The sequence below is a fragment of the Bombina bombina genome, chromosome 1, assembly GCF_027579735.1.
Source record: "Bombina bombina isolate aBomBom1 chromosome 1, aBomBom1.pri, whole genome shotgun sequence".
Lineage (NCBI taxonomy): Eukaryota > Metazoa > Chordata > Amphibia > Anura > Bombinatoridae > Bombina > Bombina bombina.
Window position 1 is genome coordinate 37,412,506 of NC_069499.1, and position 19,317 is coordinate 37,431,822.

A 19,317-nucleotide genomic window follows, 5' to 3' on the forward strand; every position below is an offset into this window, starting at 1 on the left:
GTTCTGTCGAGCCGCCATCAGATCCAACTCCCCCACATGAGGCTTAACCTGGAGAACATCTCCGGAAGGAGTGCCCACTCCCTGGGATGAAAAGTTTGTCTGCTTTTATTTTCAATAGTTGTGGTTAAACAGGCAGAAGAAAATTGCAAGTGCAACACAATTTGTGCCTCAAAGCACAGCAAGCATTTACCAAAAGACAAAGAATCTTGCTCCATGACCAGAATGCAGGGAATAATCAAAATAAATAAAGAAAAAACTTTCCCTTATAATTTTAAGAACTGTCTCTTTAAGCAAAGAAAAAAAAATGTTGTACTATTGCTTGTATGAAAGAGCGAATGTGCGCTCAAAAAAGCAAACACTTTAAATGCAGAGTGAGAGTAACGCTCAAAAAAACCTTTTACGATTTCCCTCAGTAGCAACATCTCCACCTACCTGCCCATTTGCCAAAGACGAATGTCGAAATAAATGCAGAGCTCTGTCGCACTCGTACACCCTAGCCGACAACGCTCCTGAAACTGAGAGAGTGCGTCACATAACCTGAAGGGATAGATTGTGCCGCATAAAGGTGCAAAAGAAAGCCAGTAAAGTAAAAAGAAACTGATGTCAGAAGTCAGTCGATTCCTCCTACTAAAATCAAGACCGGAGCAATGGCGCTTGTTACTGCAATACTACAATCTGAACTAGTACTAGTCAGTCGAGTTGCACACAAAACACCCACACAGAGTCCCTTATGCTTTGAATAAATATTAAAGACCCACAGGGAAGAAAATAAGAGCCAAAATTATAAGTTAACCCCTTCATGTCAAAAAGGAGTTAAAGGGACAGTCAAGTTCAAAAAAACTTTCATGTTTCAAATAGGACATGTAATTTTAAACAACTTTCCAATTTACTTTTATCACCAATTTTGCTTTGTTCTCTTGATATTCTTAGTTGAAAGCTAAACCTAGGAGGTTTATATGCTAATTTCTTAGACCTTGAAGGCCGCCTCTAATCTAAATGCATTTTGATAGTTTTTCACCACTAGAGGTCATTAGTTCACGTGTTTCATATAGATAACATTGAGCTCATGCACATGAATTTACCATGGAAACAGCTCTGATTGTCTAAAATGCAAGTCTGTCAAAAGAACTGAAATAAGGGGGCAGTCTGCTGAGGCTTAGGTGCAAGGTAATTACAGAGGTAAAACGTGTATAATTATAACTGTGTTGGTTATGCAAAACTGGGGAATTGTTAATTAAGGGATTATCTATCTTTTAAAAAATTGACTGTCCCTTTAATTCCTCAGTATCCAAAAAAAGTGCCTGCAACCTGCCTAAATCAAATCCTCACCCAGGATTTATAGAGTCCCAATTAAATGAAGCAGGGAACATACTAAGTGCAAGTCTCCCAACCTAGAAGACAAATAGCACTTACCTGCAACCAGCTGTCCGGCAGGAGGACAGCTTACAAGGCGTGAAAGGGTGCATACTCCTTACAGAGGCCTGTAGAAAAGAGAAAGAACAGAGTAAACCTACTCTGGCTTTCTATACCATGGGCAGCAAAATGTTAGGAAAGTGCAGCAAGGCCCACCTTGCAAGTTCCTAACTGCTTTAAAGCCACCACAACTGCAGAGATTGACGTAGACTACAGCTAGACCCAAAAACTCGCTTGAAGCGAAATAATCTAATTTTCTTCAGACACCAAAACTTCACCTCCTCTATTGACAGAGGCAAAGGGAATGAATGGGGATTATGAGTAGGGGAGTGACCTTAACAGCTTTGCTGTGGTACTATTTGCCTCCTCCTGCTGGCCAGGAGTGATATTCCCAAAAGTAATTGATGACGTTGTGGCCTCTCCATATCTTAGGAAAGAAAAAAGTATGCATTGGAGCGCAAAAATAATATATAAAAGGTCACAAAAATGACATCTATTGGGGTGCAAAAATAATATATAAAAAAAACGCAAAATAATGAAAACAGATCCATTTTCTTCCATGACAGTTTGTTGAAGAGGGGCGTTAACAAAGCCACTAGTGGGGCTGTATAAATATTACTATTGGTTCAAATACGAATAGTTGCTTATTTTCATTGATAAATTAGGAGCAGATACAAATCTGACTGGAGAAATGTAACTTTATATCTCCTCAGCTCGCATACGGAGAAGCGCTAAACAACATTTTCTTGATAAATTTGAGTGCACAGATGCGCTTCTGTAAAGGTGAGCTGAGGAGAACCCATAAGAGAATTACTCAGAGAAATCTCCTTGTGCTTGATAAATCTTGCTCTAAGTGCTAATTTTAACTGGCTAATAGGTACATCCTGACAATTTTATGAGAATTAGTTGGGCATACACAACTGATACAACTGTGTTAGTTCCAGTGTAACTTACTTCAAACATTTTGAGAAAAAATAAAAAAACAACATGTTTAAAATTCTGCTCTTTTATGTGATTGACAGAATATTTAAGTACAATGTGTCCTTTAAGTAACATGCAATGATTTATATTAAACGTATAACAGTGTCTAACCAAAGGATCGTATTATTTTAACCTGAGTAATTCTGGATCCAGCAAAAACCTGTAAGGCCTCAGAAATCTCTCCTTCACTTATGATGGTTCCGTTCAGTTGAATAAGCGACCTTAATCTTCCAACTGCAGTCTTGTGTACTAAAGATGGCTAACAAAGCACAGTGGGGTTATATAATATCTCGAAAATCTTTTAACACATTTTACAACAGAATATTTTCTTTCCATGACAGTGTTTTGTAAGTGAAATAATGATACTGGTTTTTTTTTTTGTTTAAAAAAAAAGGGGGGGGGGCATTATAGTCTTCTCCCGCTGAGAAAATTTGATGAAACCAGGTCATTAATTCAAGGCCTTGCATTCAGAAGTTATAAACAAGGACATATGCAATTTTTGCTCTTAGGCAAATTAGATGATCATTATTAGAGAAAAAAACATTATCTACTCATTGTAGATCTAGGCTGTGGTACAATAGGGAGAAGCAAATAGTACGCTATATCATTCTTTTCACTATTCTGATAATGAACTCAGTCCATTAGACTTCAGAATATGTATAACGAAAATGATACGATACAAAGTCAAATAATTTGACATAATAGATACAAATGTGCTTATCTGATAACTGATTTAACAAAACACAGTAATAAGTAGTCATATGTACAAAAAAAACATCAGCTGGCTATTTTTCAAAACGGACTGCATAAGCTAATTACCGATGCCAGTCAGTGTTCTATATATAACATGTTCCCCAAGTGTTAAAGAAAAGACGTAGAACAGTAAGTGACAGCACTGTATTCATAAGGAAAATCTTTGCTCACCATAAAAACAGAATTTATGTTTACCTGATAAATTACTTTCTCCAACGGTGTGTCCGGTCCACGGCGTCATCCTTACTTGTGGGATATTCTCTTCCCCAACAGGAAATGGCAAAGAGCCCAGCAAAGCTGGTCACATGATCCCTCCTAGGCTCCGCCTACCCCAGTCATTCGACCGACGTTAAGGAGGAATATTTGCATAGGAGAAACCATATGATACCGTGGTGACTGTAGTTAAAGAAAATAAATTATCAGACCTGATTAAAAAACCAGGGCGGGCCGTGGACCGGACACACCGTTGGAGAAAGTAATTTATCAGGTAAACATAAATTCTGTTTTCTCCAACATAGGTGTGTCCGGTCCACGGCGTCATCCTTACTTGTGGGAACCAATACCAAAGCTTTAGGACACGGATGAAGGGAGGGAGCAAATCAGGTCACCTAAATGGAAGGCACCACGGCTTGCAAAACCTTTCTCCCAAAAAATAGCCTCAGAAGAAGCAAAAGTATCAAACTTGTAAAATTTGGTAAAAGTGTGCAGTGAAGACCAAGTCGCTGCCCTACATATCTGATCAACAGAAGCCTCGTTCTTGAAGGCCCATGTGGAAGCCACAGCCCTAGTGGAATGAGCTGTGATTCTTTCAGGAGGCTGCCGTCCGGCAGTCTCGTAAGCCAATCTGATGATGCTTTTAATCCAAAAAGAGAGAGAGGTAGAAGTTGCTTTTTGACCTCTCCTGTTACCAGAATAAACAACAAACAAGGAAGATGTTTGTCTAAAATCCTTTGTAGCATCTAAATAGAATTTTAGAGCGCGAACAACATCCAAATTGTGCAACAAACGTTCCTTCCTCGAAACTGGTTTCGGACACAAAGAAGGCACGACTATCTCCTGGTTAATGTTTTTGTTAGAAACAACTTTTGGAAGAAAACCAGGTTTAGTACGTAAAACCACCTTATCTGCATGGAACACCAGATAAGGAGGAGAACACTGCAGAGCAGATAATTCTGAAACTCTTCTAGCGGAAGAAATTGCAGCCAAAAACAAAACTTTCCAAGATAATAACTTAATATCAACGGAATGTAAGGGTTCAAACGGAACCCCCTGAAGAACTGAAAGAACTAAGTTGAGACTCCAAGGAGGAGTCAAAGGTTTGTAAACAGGCTTGATTCTAACCAGAGCCTGAACAAAGGCTTGAACATCTGGCACAGCTGCCAGCTCTTTGTGAAGTAACACAGACAAGGCAGAAATCTGTCCCTTCAAGGAACTTGCAGATAATCCTTTCTCCAATCCTTCTTGAAGAAAGGATAGAATCCTAGGAATCTTTACCTTGTCCCAAGGGAATCCTTTAGATTCACACCAACAGATATATTTTTTCCATATTTTGTGGTAAATTTTTCTAGTTACAGGCTTTCTGGCCTGAACAAGAGTATCAATAACAGAATCTGAGAACCCTCGCTTTGATAAGATCAAGCGTTCAATCTCCAAGCAGTCAGCTGGAGTAGGACCAGATTCGGATGTTCGAACGGACCTTGAACAAGGTGGTCTCGTCTCAAAGGTAGCTTCCATGGTGGAGCCGATGACATATTCACCAGATCTGCCTACCAAGTCCTGCGTGGTTACGCAGGAGCTATCAAGATCACCTACGCCCTCTCCTGATTGATCCTGGCTACCAGCCTGGGGATGAGAGGAAACGGCGGGAATACATAAGCTAGGTTGAAGGTCCAAGGTGCTACTAGTGCATCTACTAGAGTCGCCTTGGGATCCCTGGATCTGGACCCGTAGCAAGGAACCTTGAAGTTCTGACGAGAGGCCATCAGATCCATGTCTGGAATGCCCCACAGTTGAGTGATTTGGGCAAAGATTTCCGGATGGAGTTCCCACACCCCCGGATGCAATGTCTGACGAATCAGAAAATCCGCTTCCCAAGTTTCCACTCCTGGGATGTGGATTGCAGACAGGTGGCAGGAGCGAGTCTCCGCCCATTGAATGATTTTGGTCACTTCTTCCATCGCCAGGGAACTCCTTGTTCCCCCCTGATGGTTGATGTACGCAACAGTCGTCATGTTGTCTGATTGAAACCGTATGAACTTGGCCCTCGCTAGCTGAGGCCAAGCCTTGAGAGCATTGAATATCGCTCTCAGTTCCAGAATATTTATCGGTAGAAGAGATTCTTCCCGAGACCAAAGACCCTGAGCTTTCAGGGATCCCCAGACCGCGCCCCAGCCCATCAGACTGGCGTCGGTTGTGACAATGACCCACTCTGGTCTGCGGGAGGTCACCCCTTGCGACAGGTTGTCCAGGGACAGCCACCAACGGAGTGAGTCTCTGGTCCTCTGATTTACTTGTATCTTCGGAGACAAGTCTGTATAGTCCCCATTCCACTGACTGAGCATACACAATTGAAATGGTCTTAGATGAATGCGCGCAAAAGGAACTATGTCCATTGCCGCTACCATCAAACCTATCACTTCCATGCACTGCGCTATGGAAGGAAGAGGAACGGAAGGAAGTATCCGACAAGAGTTTAGAAGTTTTGGTTTTCTGGTCTCTGTCAGAAAAATCCTCATTTCTAAGGAGTCTATTATTGTTCCCAAGAAGGGAACTCTTGTCGACGGAGATAGAGAACTCTTTTCCACGTTCACTTACCATCCGTGAGATCCGAGAAAGGCCAGGACTATGTCCGTGTGAGCCTTTGCTTGAGGAAGGGACGACGCTTGAATCAGAATGTCGTCCAAGTAAGGTACTACAGCAATGCCCCTTGGTCTTAGCACCGCCAGAAGGGACCCCAGTACCTTTGTGAAAATCCTTGGAACAGTGGCTAATCCGAAAGGAAGCGCCACGAACTGGTAATGCTTGTCCAGGAATGCGAACCTTAGGAACCGATGATGTTCCTTGTGGACAGGAATATGTAGATACGCATCCTTTAAATCCACCGTGGTCAAGAATTGACCTTCCTGGATGGAAGGATTGTTCGAATGGTTTCCATTTTGGACGATGGAACCTTGAGAAACTTGTTTAGGATCTTGAGATCTAAGATTGGTCTGAACGTTCCCTCTTTTTTGGGAACTACGAACAGATTGGAGTAGAACCCCATCCCTCGTTCTTTTAATGGAACAGGATGAATCACTTCCAGAAGATAACCTTGGAAGACTATTTCTAGCGCCCAAGGATCCAGAACATCTCTTGCCCAAGCCTGAGTGAAGAGAGAGAGTCTGCCCCCCACCAAATCCGGTCCCGGATCGGGGGCCCGCATCTCATGCTGTCTTGGGAGCAGTGGCAGGTTTCTTGGCCTGCTTTCCTTTGTTCCAGCCTTGCCTTGGTCTCCAGGCTGGATTGGCTTGAGAAGTATTACCCTCCTGCTTAGAGGACGTAGCACTTGGGGCTGGTCCGTTTCTGCGAAAGGGACGAAAATTAGGTTTATTTTTGGCCTTGAAAGACCTATTCTGAGGAAGGGCGCGGCCCTTGCCCCCAGTGATATCAGAGATAAACTCTTTCAAGTCAGGGCCAAACAGTGTTTTCCCCTTGAAAGGAATGTCAAACAATTTGTTCTTGGAAGACGCATCCGCTGACCAAGATTTTAACCAAAGCGCTCTGCGCGCCACAATAGCAAACCCAGAATTTTTCGCCGCTAACCTAGCCAATTGCAAGGTGGCGTCTAGGGTGAAAGAATTAGCCAATTTAAGAGCACGAATTCTGTCCATAATCTCCTCATAAGAAGAAGAATTACTAATAATCGCCTTTTCTAGCTCATCTCACCAGAAACACGCGGCTGTAGTGACAGGGACAATGCATGCAATTGGTTGTAGAAGGTAACCTTGCTGAACAAACATCTTTTTTAGCAAACCTTCTAATTTTTTATCCATAGGATCTTGGAAAGCACAACTATCTTCTATGGGTATAGTGGTGCGCTTGTTTAGAGTAGAAACCGCCCCCTCGACCTTGGGGACTGTCTGCCATAAGTCCTTTCTGGGGTCGACTATAGGAAACAATTTTTTAAATATGGGGGGAGGTACGAAAGGTACACCGGGCCTGTCCCATTCTTTATTAACAATGTACGCCACCCGCTTGAGTATAGGAAAAGCTTCGGGGGGCCCCGGGGCCTCTAGGAACTTGTCCATTTTACTTAGTGTTTCTGGAATAACCAGATAATCACAATCATCCAAATTGGATAACACCTCCTTAAGCAGAGCGCGGAGATGTTCCAACTTAAATTTAAAAGTAATCACATCAGGTTCAGCTTGTTGAGAAATTTTTCCTGAATCTGAAATTTCTCCCTCAGACAAAACCTCCCTGGCCCCCTCAGACTGGTGTAGGGGCCCTTCAGAAACAATATCATCAGCGTCCTCATGCTCTTCAGTATTTTCTAAAACAGAGCAGTCGCGCTTTCGCTGATAAGTGGGCATATTGGCTAAAATGTTTTGATAGAATTATCCATTACAGCCGTTAATTGTTGCATAGTAAGGAGTATTGGCGCGCTAGATGTACTAGGGGCCTCCTGTATGGGCAAAACTGGTGTAGACGAAGGAGGGGATGATGCAGTACCATGCTTACTCCCCTCACTTGAGGAATCATCTTGGGCATCATTTTTACTAAAATTTTTTTATGACATAAATCACATCTATTTAAATGAGAAGGAACCTTGGCTTCCCCACAGTCAGAACACAATCTATCTGGTAGTTCAGACATGTTAAACAGGCATAAACTTGATAACAAAGCACAAAAAACGTTTTAAAATAAAACCGTTACTGTCACTTTAAATTTTAAACTGAACACACTTTATTACTGCAATTGCGAAAAAGTATGAAGGAATTGTTCAAAATTCACCAAAATTTCACCACAGTGTCTTAAAGCCTTAAAAGTATTGCACACCAAATTTGGAAGCTTTAACCCTTAAAATAACGGAACCGGAGCCGTTTTTATATTTAACCCCTTTACAGTCCCTGGAATCTGCTTTGCTGAGACCCAACCAAGCCCAAAGGGGAATACGATACCAAATAATGCCTTCAGAAAGACTTTTCTATGTATCAGAGCTCCACACACATGCAGCTGCATGTCATGCTGTTCTCAAAAACAAGTGCGCCATACCGGCGCGAAAATGAGGCTCTGACTATGATTAGGGAAAGCCCCAATAGAGTAAAGTGTCTAAAACAGTGCCTGCCGATATTATTTTACAAAAAATACCCAGATTAAATGATTCCTCAAGGCTAAATATGTGTAAATATGATCGATTTAGCCCAGAAAATGTCTACAGTCTTAATAAGCCCTTGTGAAGCCCTTATTTACTGTGTGAATAAAATGGCTTACCGATCCCATAGGGAAAATGACAGCTTCCAGCATTACATCGTCTTGTTAGAATGTGTCATACCTCAAGCAGCAAAAGACTGCTCACTGTTCCCCCAACTGAAGTTAATTCCTCTCAACAGTCCTGTGTGGAACAGCCATGGATTTTAGTAACGGTTGCTAAAATCATTTTCCTCATACAAACAGAAATCTTCATCTCTTTTCTGTTTCAGAGTAAATAGTACATACCAGCACTATTTTAAAATAACAAACTCTTGATTGAATAATAAAAACTACAGTTAAACACTAAAAAACTCTAAGCCATCTCCGTGGAGATGTTGCCTGTACAACGGCAAAGAGAATGACTGGGGTAGGCGGAGCCTAGGAGGGATCATGTGACCAGCTTTGCTGGGCTCTTTGCCATTTCCTGTTGGGGAAGAGAATATCCCACAAGTAAGGATGACGCCGTGGACCGGACACACCTATGTTGGAGAAAGTATATGCTGTTTGATAAAGAAATATGATTATTACATTCAGAGGAGTGAGTAGCCACACAGAAGCAGCTATAATGGATTTTTTGGCAGTTATATAATAGCATATTTAATCTAGTCTTAGTTTAATATGCTTTCGATAAGGGATTTTATTTAAGATATTACTTACAGGCTTGACATTGGGAATTCAGTGCACGACCAAAACAACACATCTAAGAGTCACATTAAAAGGGGGGGGGCATTTTGAGCATCCCAGAATATTTAAGAAAAAAAAAAACTTGGGGGAGTGGAATATGCGATAAAGCATCAGAACTAATTACTTTTTAAATAACATTTGGGGGTTAAAACTCATTTTCACAATGAATACATACTCTTCCTCCTATCCAAACTAGTGTTGTGTAAAAAAACAAACTATTTGAATTAAAATCCATCCTATACATTTGACAAAATGTCATCTATTTATACACTCACCCAATTCCTTTATTTATTTGGAAAACTTCATTCTTTACTAGTTTAGAGAAACAAGGATCTTTTTGGACGTAACACCAACAATGATACAACAAGATGTGGCTGGTGGCAGCTGTAGGTCATAGCTATGATAAGAAATCTATAAGGATATTAAATGCCAGACACAGGCTCTAACGTTGCCACAATACCATGTGGAATAAATTGTGTCATCTTCTTTTGTTTAGTAACACTTACTCCAATGACAAACCCATCACAAGTTCTGACCCATGATTAGTCGGCTATACTATGCAGTGCAGTCTCTTAGAAGAGGGAGGAAAGCAACTAAACGCACTAATGAGTGGGATTGGAAGAATGAAAAAAATTGACACCGCTCATCTACATCCTACAGAATAAATGGACCCAACAGCTGAACCTCAGGATGAGTGTTCACTCAGGTGCAAACCAGAACAAACACAAGTAATGCAATGTACTTTACTAATGCATTGCTCTTTCTGACCTTGTGCCATGGGTTATGCCGTATATCCAGCGATAACAGCTGGGTTGTGCTTTTACGTAAGGTGTTTATTTCTTCTCTGGTCTTTGACAACTGGTTCCAACTTAGATCTAAGTGCTTCAGCTTTCCCAGTCCTTTAAATCCGTCCAGAGAAGTCACAGAGTTAAAGCTGGCATCTAAGTATTCCAAGTTATTCTGCAGAGATGGACATTCAAAGGAAGTGTCAGTTGTTTTTTTCTTTTCATTTGTTATTAACATACAGAAGACAACAAGTTTAGAACCAAACTGGCAATAAAACTGCATGATGTATAACATTCTAGGCAAAACTGGAGTAAGCAATGGTGCATTTAAGTTTTGATTAGAACCATTTTGAGAAACAATTGTATTAGCAGAAATGCTTTTAGTAAATGCTATAAACGTGAGAAGTCTGCGGACGTTCTGTGAAGCACTGATATGTTTTACTAGCAGCCTTTTAGCTAATGTGTAATATGTGCAATGCAAATATGCTTCTAATCTCAACTAAAATGCACTGATGGAGAAAAAAAACCATTTAGCTAATTATCTTAACTGACAAGTGGCAATGCTAACTGTAAATGAAATACAGGAAGAATAATGAAAGCCTTAGGTTGCATCCCATTGCACAGTAGCCAAAAGCAATAATAAGCAATGTACATTATTTAAGTCTTAGTGTATGCAGTTTTGTAGCATGTTATTTACATACAATCTAAATAAGGGGTGAAAAACTGGTGGCCCGCGGGCCTCATGCGGCCCCTGATGACCTCATTTTTTGTGGCCCATGACACCTCCATGAAAAATAATAATTATAATCTGCTTATTACTTAAAGAGCGAGCGCGCTTACTGTTAGCCTCCATTCAGCTCTCCATTACAATGACTGTACTCGTTTATTCCGGCACTGCGATTCCCTCATTGTATAGTGAGCAGCTGAGCTACGGTAGTGAGATTATTAAAATCCCTGAAACTTTAACGAGCCTCATGATTATAAAAAAAAAAAAAAAAAAGGAAAAAGGCAACACAAACAAAGATATGTGCCTAACGATTTATTTGACACATGCAGCACTTCTTTATATGTGTTCATTACTATTGCAGCACTGATTTCACTCATCATTTTTGCCCGTTCCTTTTCTCTTTAACTAAAATCACATACTTTATATTTGATAAATACTTTATATATATTTATATTATCTGGGAGAGCAACCAGATGGAGCGTGTGTGTCACTTTCTTAAAAGCATTAGAGAGCTTTCATAAAACCAGAGTAAGTTACAGAACACGATCTTTTGCAACATATACAGTTATAGCAAATGTCACTGCTGTGTTTAGCAATGGCAAGATATGTAGGTAGTGTGCGGCCCACGTGAGTTGTACTTGTATGGAAAATGAGTTTGACCCCCCTGATCTAAAGGCTTAGACCTAGGTCTGTCCGTTTACACAACAAACAACAAATCATCTTCAGATACCAAATGCTTCACAATAGACAACTGGTATATATTATTTTGACATATTTTTACTCTCTTTTCATAGAAAATGTGCAAACAATTTAATCAAAAAGAGCTGCTATTAATGCAGAGAACATGTGGGGAGAGATTTGCAGATGAGCATCTGTATATTATTAAAGGGACATAAACCACAAATGTTTTCTTTCATGAGTCAGATAGAATCACACAGGTTTAAACGTCCCAATTTACTTCTATAATCGAATTTGCTTCATTCTCTTGGCATCCTTTGCTGAAGGATCAGCAACGTACTACTAGCAGCTAACTGAGCACAAGGGTGAGCAAATGACAAGAGGCATATATGTGCAGCCACCAATCAGCAGCTAGCTTCCAGTACTGCATTGCTGCTCCGGAGCCTACCTAGGTATGCTTTTCAACAAAAAATACCAAGAGAACAACACAAATTAAATATTAGAAGTAAATGATAAAGTTGTTTAAAACTGCATGTTCTATGTGACTCATGAAAGATTCATTTTCACGTAACTGTCCCTTTATAATAAAAACAGCTTTAGAGTCTACTTCTATCATCAAATGTACCTTTCCCTGATTGTTGAAACGTAGCGCCTTTCCATGAGAGCATACCAAGGAGCGTGCACTATGTAACTGCTTTGCTTGCAACAATGTAACAATGTTAAACACCCAGAGCTCAAGACACATGCACACTCCTGAGCCTACCATGGGAAGGAACTAAGGGCCCAATAAAGCTCTCTACTCTGATGAGATTATCTAAGAAGTCTCATCAGTACTATGAGGTCCCTAAAGTCATTTTAGGAAAGCAAATTTTAGCTTGAAAACAGTTTCTAGCTATGCAGGTTCTGGATGTAAAGGAAAGAAAATTATGTTACAATATAATTCTTAAAAAAGGGCCCAAAGATATTGCTTGAGTTCTCTCCATGCATGTGCGATCCTGCAGCCGATCGTTAAGAAGCAGCTTCTTAACCAACTACACCAATTCTAAAGTGGCATTTCTCACCGACTGGGGTGATTGACAGCTGGCAGCATGTGCAAAGATAAATGGGGGCAGAGTAGTGCTGCCCGCTAGCTGTGATACCAGGCAGGGGCTGAGATGATTTTTTTATTTTTTGAACAAAAATGTTTTAACTTTTTTTTTTCCCCCAGACCCCCAAGACTTACACTGTTGAAAGGGTTATGCGATTACCTTTCCAATGGTTGGTCTTGGGGGTCTGTAGCTGCTTAGATGCCTGAGATACAGGCTTCTAAGCAGCATGCCCCCTGCTCCTATACTTAACATTGTAAAGTATAAAGTTGCGTGGTAACGTAATCACGTTATTGCGCATGACGTCACCACGCAAAACTGGAAGCCCCGGCGATGCCTGTTATTCTACAGGCACGATCGCCGGGGTAGGAGCGGGTGGGAGCCCCCAGATCTCCCTCAAGGTGGGAGAGTGCTAGTGACGGCTCTGAGCCGTCATTAGCACCAGAGTGGGAAACTCTGTGATGGCTCAGAGCTGTCATTAGCACTCAAGGGGTTAAAAAGATAGATAATCCCTTTATTACCCATTCCCAATTTTGCATAACCAATACAGTTATATTAATACACTTTTTTACCTCTGTGATTATCTTGTATCTAAGCCTCTGCAAACTGCCCCCTTATTTCAATTCTTTTGACAGCTTTGCATTTTAGCCAGTCAGTGTTGACTCCTAGGTAACTCCATGTATGTGAGCACAATGTTATCTATATGATACACATGAACTAAAACCCTCTAGTGGTGAAAAACTGTCAAAATGCATTCAGATAAGAGGCGGCCTTCAAGGTCTAAGAAATTAGCACATGAACCTCCTAGGTTTAGCTTTCAACTAAGAATACCTACCAAGAGAACAAAGCAAAATTGGTGATACAAGTAAATTAGAAAGTTGGTTAAAATTACATGCCCTATCTGAATCATGAAAGTTTATTTTGGACTAGACTGTCCCTTTAAATGCCTTCCTTTAAGTAAATTGGATTTTTTTTTATAAAACAGTACACTCTATCTGAATCAGGAAAGTTTAATTTTTAAGAGCTGCAGTGCTACTGTCATAAGCACAGCTTGCAGATTTTCTGGCATTGTGATAATGCAGATTCTAAGGCTGCGGTAAAATGATTATATGCTTTCAGAACTGGGGTTCAGCCTTTCCCTTTTGTGCTTTGTATAAACTAACACACAACAATTTCCTGCCAAACAAATAAGAGAATAGATGAAAGCTACTGACCAGGAATGAAACATCTTCAAGACTTGAGAAGTCATTAAAACTTATAACAAGCTTTTGGAGTCCATTTAACCGTGAAATCTCCCTCAGTTTACTCAAACCATTGCCGTGTAAGTTGAGAACCTGTTCAAAACAAGATTAAAATGTTACTGATGCATTAAATTACCATTCGAGGCAAATATATAAAAGACTAAGTATGAAGAAGGCTCATATCCTTATCACCATACACACATATTGTAGCAATATATTCATCCTGATCCGTAACCCAAATAAGTTGCTGAATTGAAAATAGAACTAGAAAAAACAGTATTAAAAGATTGTAAGCATTCTGTTTTGTGTTCTTCATCCAGAGAAGAATGAAAACATTGTTATTACTTTTTTATGGTATTCGGCCACCATGTTACAGTGGTGCAGGAGGGGATCTTGTGTACGGCGGTAAAAAATGTCCTCGATCAATGATTTTGATTTCAGATAAGGTTAAGGATTAGGGTTATAGGGAATTAACCCAGTAGGTGCCAGAGAGGGCTTTAACATATTGCAAAAACATAATTTATGCTTACCTGATAAATTTATTTCTCTTGTGGTATATCCAGTCCACGGATCATCCATTACTTGTGGGATATTCTCATTCCCAACAGGAAGTTGCAAGAGGACACCCACAGCAGAGCTGTCTATATAGCTCCTCCCCTAACTGCCATATCCAGTCATTCGACCGAAAACACACAGAGAAAGGAGAAACCATAGGGTGCAGTGGAGACTGTAGTTTAAAATTAAAAAATACCTGCCTTAAAATGACAGGGCGGGCCGTGGACTGGATACACCACAAGAGAAATAAATTTATCAGGTAAGCATAAATTATGTTTTCTCTTGTAAGGTGTATCCAGTCCACGGATCATCCATTACTTGTGGGATACCAATACCAAAGCTAAGGTACACGGATGAAGGGAGGGACAAGGCAGGTACTTAAAGGGAAGGTACCACTGCCTGTAAAACCTTTCTCCCAAAAATAGCCTCCGAAGAAGCAAAAGTATCAAATTTGTAGAATTTTGAAAAAGTATGAAGCGAAGACCAAGTCGCCGCCTTGCAAATCTGTTCAACAGAAGCCTCATTTTTAAAGGCCCAAGTGGAAGCCACAGCCCTAGTAGAATGAGCTGTAATCCTTTCTGGAGGCTGCTGGCCAGCAGTCTCATAGGCTAAGCGGATTATGCTTCTTAGCCAAAAAGAAAGAGAAATTGCCGAAGCCTTTTGACCTCTCCTCTGTCTAGAGTAGACAACAAACAAAGCAGATGTTTGACGAAAATCTTTAGTAGCTTGTAAGTAAAACTTTAAAGCACGAACCACGTCCAGATTGTGTAATAGACGTTCCTTCTTTGAAGAAGGATTAGGACACAAAGACGGAACAACAATCTCTTGATTGATATTCTTATTAGATACCACCTTAGGTAAAAACCCAGGTTTGGTACGCAGAACTACCTTATCTGCATGGAAGATCAGATAAGGAGAATCACATTGTAAGGCAGATAACTCGGAAACTCTACGAGCCGAGGAAATAGTTACCAAAAAAAGAACTTTCCAAGATAAAAGTTTGATATCTATGGAATGAAGAGGTTCAAACGGAACCCCCTGAAGAACTTTAAGAACCAAATTTAAGCTCCAAGGTGGAGCAACAGGTTTAAACAGAGGCTTGATTCTAACTAAAGCCTGACAAAATGCCTGAACTTCTGGGACATCCGCCAGACGCTTGTGCAAAACAATAGATAGCGCAGAAATCTGTCCCTTTAAGGAACTAGCTGACAATCCTTTCTCCAATCCTTCTTGGATAAAAGATAATATCCTGGGAATCCTGACCTTACTCCATGAGTAGCCCTTGGATTCACACCAATAAAGATATTTACGCCATATCTTATGATAGATTTTCCTGGTGACAGGCTTTCGTGCCTGAATTAAGGTATCAATGACTGACTCAGAGAAACCACGCTTTGATAGAATCAAGCGTTCAATCTCCAGGCAGTCAGCCTCAGAGAAATTAGATTTGGATGGTTGAAAGGACCTTGAAGTAGAAGATCCTGTCTCAGCGGCAGAGTCCATGGTGGAAAAGATGACATGTCCACTAGATCTGCATACCAAGTCCTGCGTGGCCACACAGGCGCTATCAAGATCACCGATGCTCTCTCCTGCTTGATCTTGGCAATCAGACGAGGGAGCAGAGGAAACGGTGGAAACACATAAGCCAGCTTGAAGGACCAAGGCGCTGCTAGAGCATCTATCAGCGTCGCCTTGGGGTCCCTGGACCTGGATCCGTAACAAGGAAGCTTAGCGTTCTGGCGAGACGCCATGAGATCCAGTTCTGGTTTGCCCCAATGATGAACCAATTGTGCAAACACCTCCGGATGGAGTTCCCACTCCCCCGGATGAAAAGTCTGTCGACTTAGAAAATCCGCCTCCCAGTTCTCTACACCTGGGATATGGATAGCTGATAGGTGGCAAGAGTGAATCTCTGCCCAGCGAATTATCTTTGAGACTTCTAACATTGCTAGGGAACTCCTTGTTCCCCCTTGATGGTTGATGTAAGCCACAGTCGTAATGTTGTCCGACTGAAATCTGATGAACCTCATTGTCGCTAGCTGAGGCCAAGCCTGAAGAGCATTGAATATCGCTCTTAGTTCCAGAATGTTTATTGGAAGGAGTGACTCCTCCTGAGTCCACGATCCCTGAGCCTTCAGGGAGTTCCAGACTGCACCCCAATCTAGAAGGCTGGCATCTGTCGTTACAATTGTCCAATCTGGCCTGCGAAAGGTCATACCTTTGGACAGATGGACCCGAGATAGCCACCAGAGAAGAGAATCCCTGGTCTCTTGATCCAGATTTAGTAGAGGGGACAAATCTGTGTAATCCCCATTCCACTGACTGAGCATGCAGAGTTGCAGCGGTCTGAGATGTAGGCGTGCAAATGGCACTATGTCCATTGCCGCTACCATTAAGCCGATTACTTCCATGCACTGAGCCACCGAAGGGCGAGGAATGGAATAAAGAACACGGCAGGAATTTAGAAGTTTTGATAACCTGGACTCCGTCAGGTAAATTTTCATTTCTACAGAATCTATCAGAGTCCCTAGGAAGGAAACTCTTGTGACCTCAGAAATGCCAACACTATGTCCGTATGAGACTTGGCAATTTGGAAGCTTGACGCCTGAATCAGGATGTCGTCTAAATAAGGGGCCACTGCTATGCCCCCTGGCCTTAGGACCGCCAGAAGCGACCCCAGAACCTTCGTAAAAATTCTTGGGGCTGTAGCTAACCCAAAGGGAAGAGCTACAAACTGGTAATGCCTTTCTAGGAAGGCAAACCTGAGAAACCGATGATGATCTTTGTGTATCGGAATGTGAAGATAAGCATCCTTTAAATCCACTGTAGTCATGTATTGACCCTCCCAGATCATAGGTAGGATGGTACGAATAGTCTCCATCTTGAATGATGGAACTCTGAGGAATTTGTTTAAGATCTTTAGATCCAAAATTGGTCTGAAGGTTCCCTCTTTTTTGGGAACTACAAACAGATTTGAGTAAAATCCCTGTCCCTGTTCCTCCTTTGGAACTGGATGGATCACTCCCATAACTAGGAGGTCTTGTACACAGTGTAAGAATGCCTCTCTCTTTATCTGGTTTGCAGATAATTGTGAAAGGTGAAATCTCCCTTTTGGGGGGGAAGCCTTGAAGTCCAGAAGATATCCCTGGGATATAATTTCCAACACCCAGGGATCCTGGACATCTCTTGCCCATGCCTGGGCGAAGAGCAAAAGTCTGCCCCCTACTAGATCCGTTACCGGATAGGGGGCCGTTCCTTCATGCTGTCTTAGAGGCAGCAGCAGGCTTTTTGGCCTGCTTACCCTTGTTCCAGGTCTGGTTAGGTCTCCAGACCGTCTTGGACTCAGAAAAAGTTCCCTCTTGTTTTGCATTAGAGGAAGCTGATGCCACACGTGCCTTGAAGTTTTGAAAGGCACGAAAATTAGACTGTTTGGCCCTTGATTTGGACCTATCCTGAGGAAGGGCATGACCTTTTCCTCTAGTGATATCAGCAATAATCTCCTTCAAACCAGGCCCGAATAGGGTCTGCCCCTTGAAGGGAATGTTAAGCAGCTTAGACTTTGAAGTAACGTCAGCTGACCATGATTTAAGCCATAGCGCTCTGCGCGCCTGGATAGCAAAACCAGAATTCTTAGCCGTTAGTTTAGTCAAATGAACAATGGCATCAGAAACAAAAGAATTGGCTAGCTTAAGTGCTCTAAGCTTGTCAAGTATGTCATCCAATGGAGTCGCTACCTGTAAAGCCTCTTCCAGAGACTCAAACCAGAACGCCGCAGCAGCATTGACAGGAGCAATGCATGCAAGGGGCTGTAGGATAAAACCTTGTTGAATAAACATTTTCTTAAGGTAACCCTCTAACTTTTTATCCATTGGATCTAAGAAAGCACAACTGTCCTCGACAGGGATAGTAGTACGCTTTGCTAGAGTAGAAACTGCTCCCTCCACCTTAGGAACTGTCTGCCATAAGTCCCGTATTGGAAACATTTTTCTAAAAATAGAAGGGGGAGAGAACGGCACACCTGGTCTATCCCATTCCTTAGTAATAATTTCTGTAAACCTTTTAGGTATTGGAAAAACATCAGTGCACACCGGCACTGCATAGTATTTATCCAGTCTACACAATTTCTCTGGCACTGCAATTGTATCAGTGTCATTCAGAGCAGCTAAAACCTCCCTGAGTAACACGCGGAGGTGCTCAAGCTTAAATTGAAATGTAGAGATATCAGAATCAGGTTGCATCATTTTCCCTGAGTCAGAAACATCACCCACAGAAAGAAGCTCTCCTTCAGCTTCTGCATATTGTGAGGCAGTATCAGACATAGCTCTTAAAGCGTCAGTATGCTCTGTATTTCGTCTAACTCCAGAGCTATCTCACTTTCCTCTAAATTCAGGTAGTCTGGTTAATACCGCTGACAGTGTATTATCCATGACTGCCGCCATGTCTTGTAAAGTAAACGCTATGGGCGCCCTAAATGTACTTGGCGCCATTTGAGCGTGAGTCCCTTGAGCGGGAGTCAAAGGATCTGACACGTGGGGAGAGTTAGTCGGCATAACTTCCCCCTCGTCAGATTCCTCTGGTGATAAATTTTTTAAAGACAGAATATGATCTTTATTGCTTAAAGTGATATCAGTACATTTGGTACATATTCTAAGAGGGGGTTCCACAATGGCTTTTAAACATAATGAACAAGGAGTTTCCTCTATGTCAGACATGTTTGTACAGACTAGCAATGAGACTAGCAAGCTTGGAAAACACTTTAAATCAAGTTAACAAGCAAATATAAGAAACGGTACTGTGCCTTTAAGAGAAACAAATTTTGTCAGAATTTGAAAAACAGTGAAAAAAGGCAGTAAATCAAACGAAATTTTTACAGTGTGTATAATAAGCTAACAGACCATTGCACCCACTTGAAAATGGATTATTAACCCCTTAGTTCAAAAAACAGATAAAAAAAAACTGAATTT

General features: G+C 41.4%; 1 protein-coding gene across 1 annotated transcript in view; it reads right to left on the bottom strand.

The window, feature by feature from the left end:
* LRRC9 (leucine rich repeat containing 9) overlaps positions 1-19,317 on the bottom strand; it is a 716,419-nt gene that overhangs the window by 446,617 nt on the left and 250,485 nt on the right. Inside the window, exons 15-17 of the mRNA XM_053705244.1 lie at positions 13,772-13,891; positions 10,051-10,242; positions 2,528-2,653 (exon numbers count right to left, since the gene is read on the bottom strand). Of these exons, the coding sequence (XP_053561219.1) occupies positions 2,528-2,653; positions 10,051-10,242; positions 13,772-13,891 (438 nt within the window). The remainder of the gene's footprint in view (positions 1-2,527; positions 2,654-10,050; positions 10,243-13,771; positions 13,892-19,317) is intronic.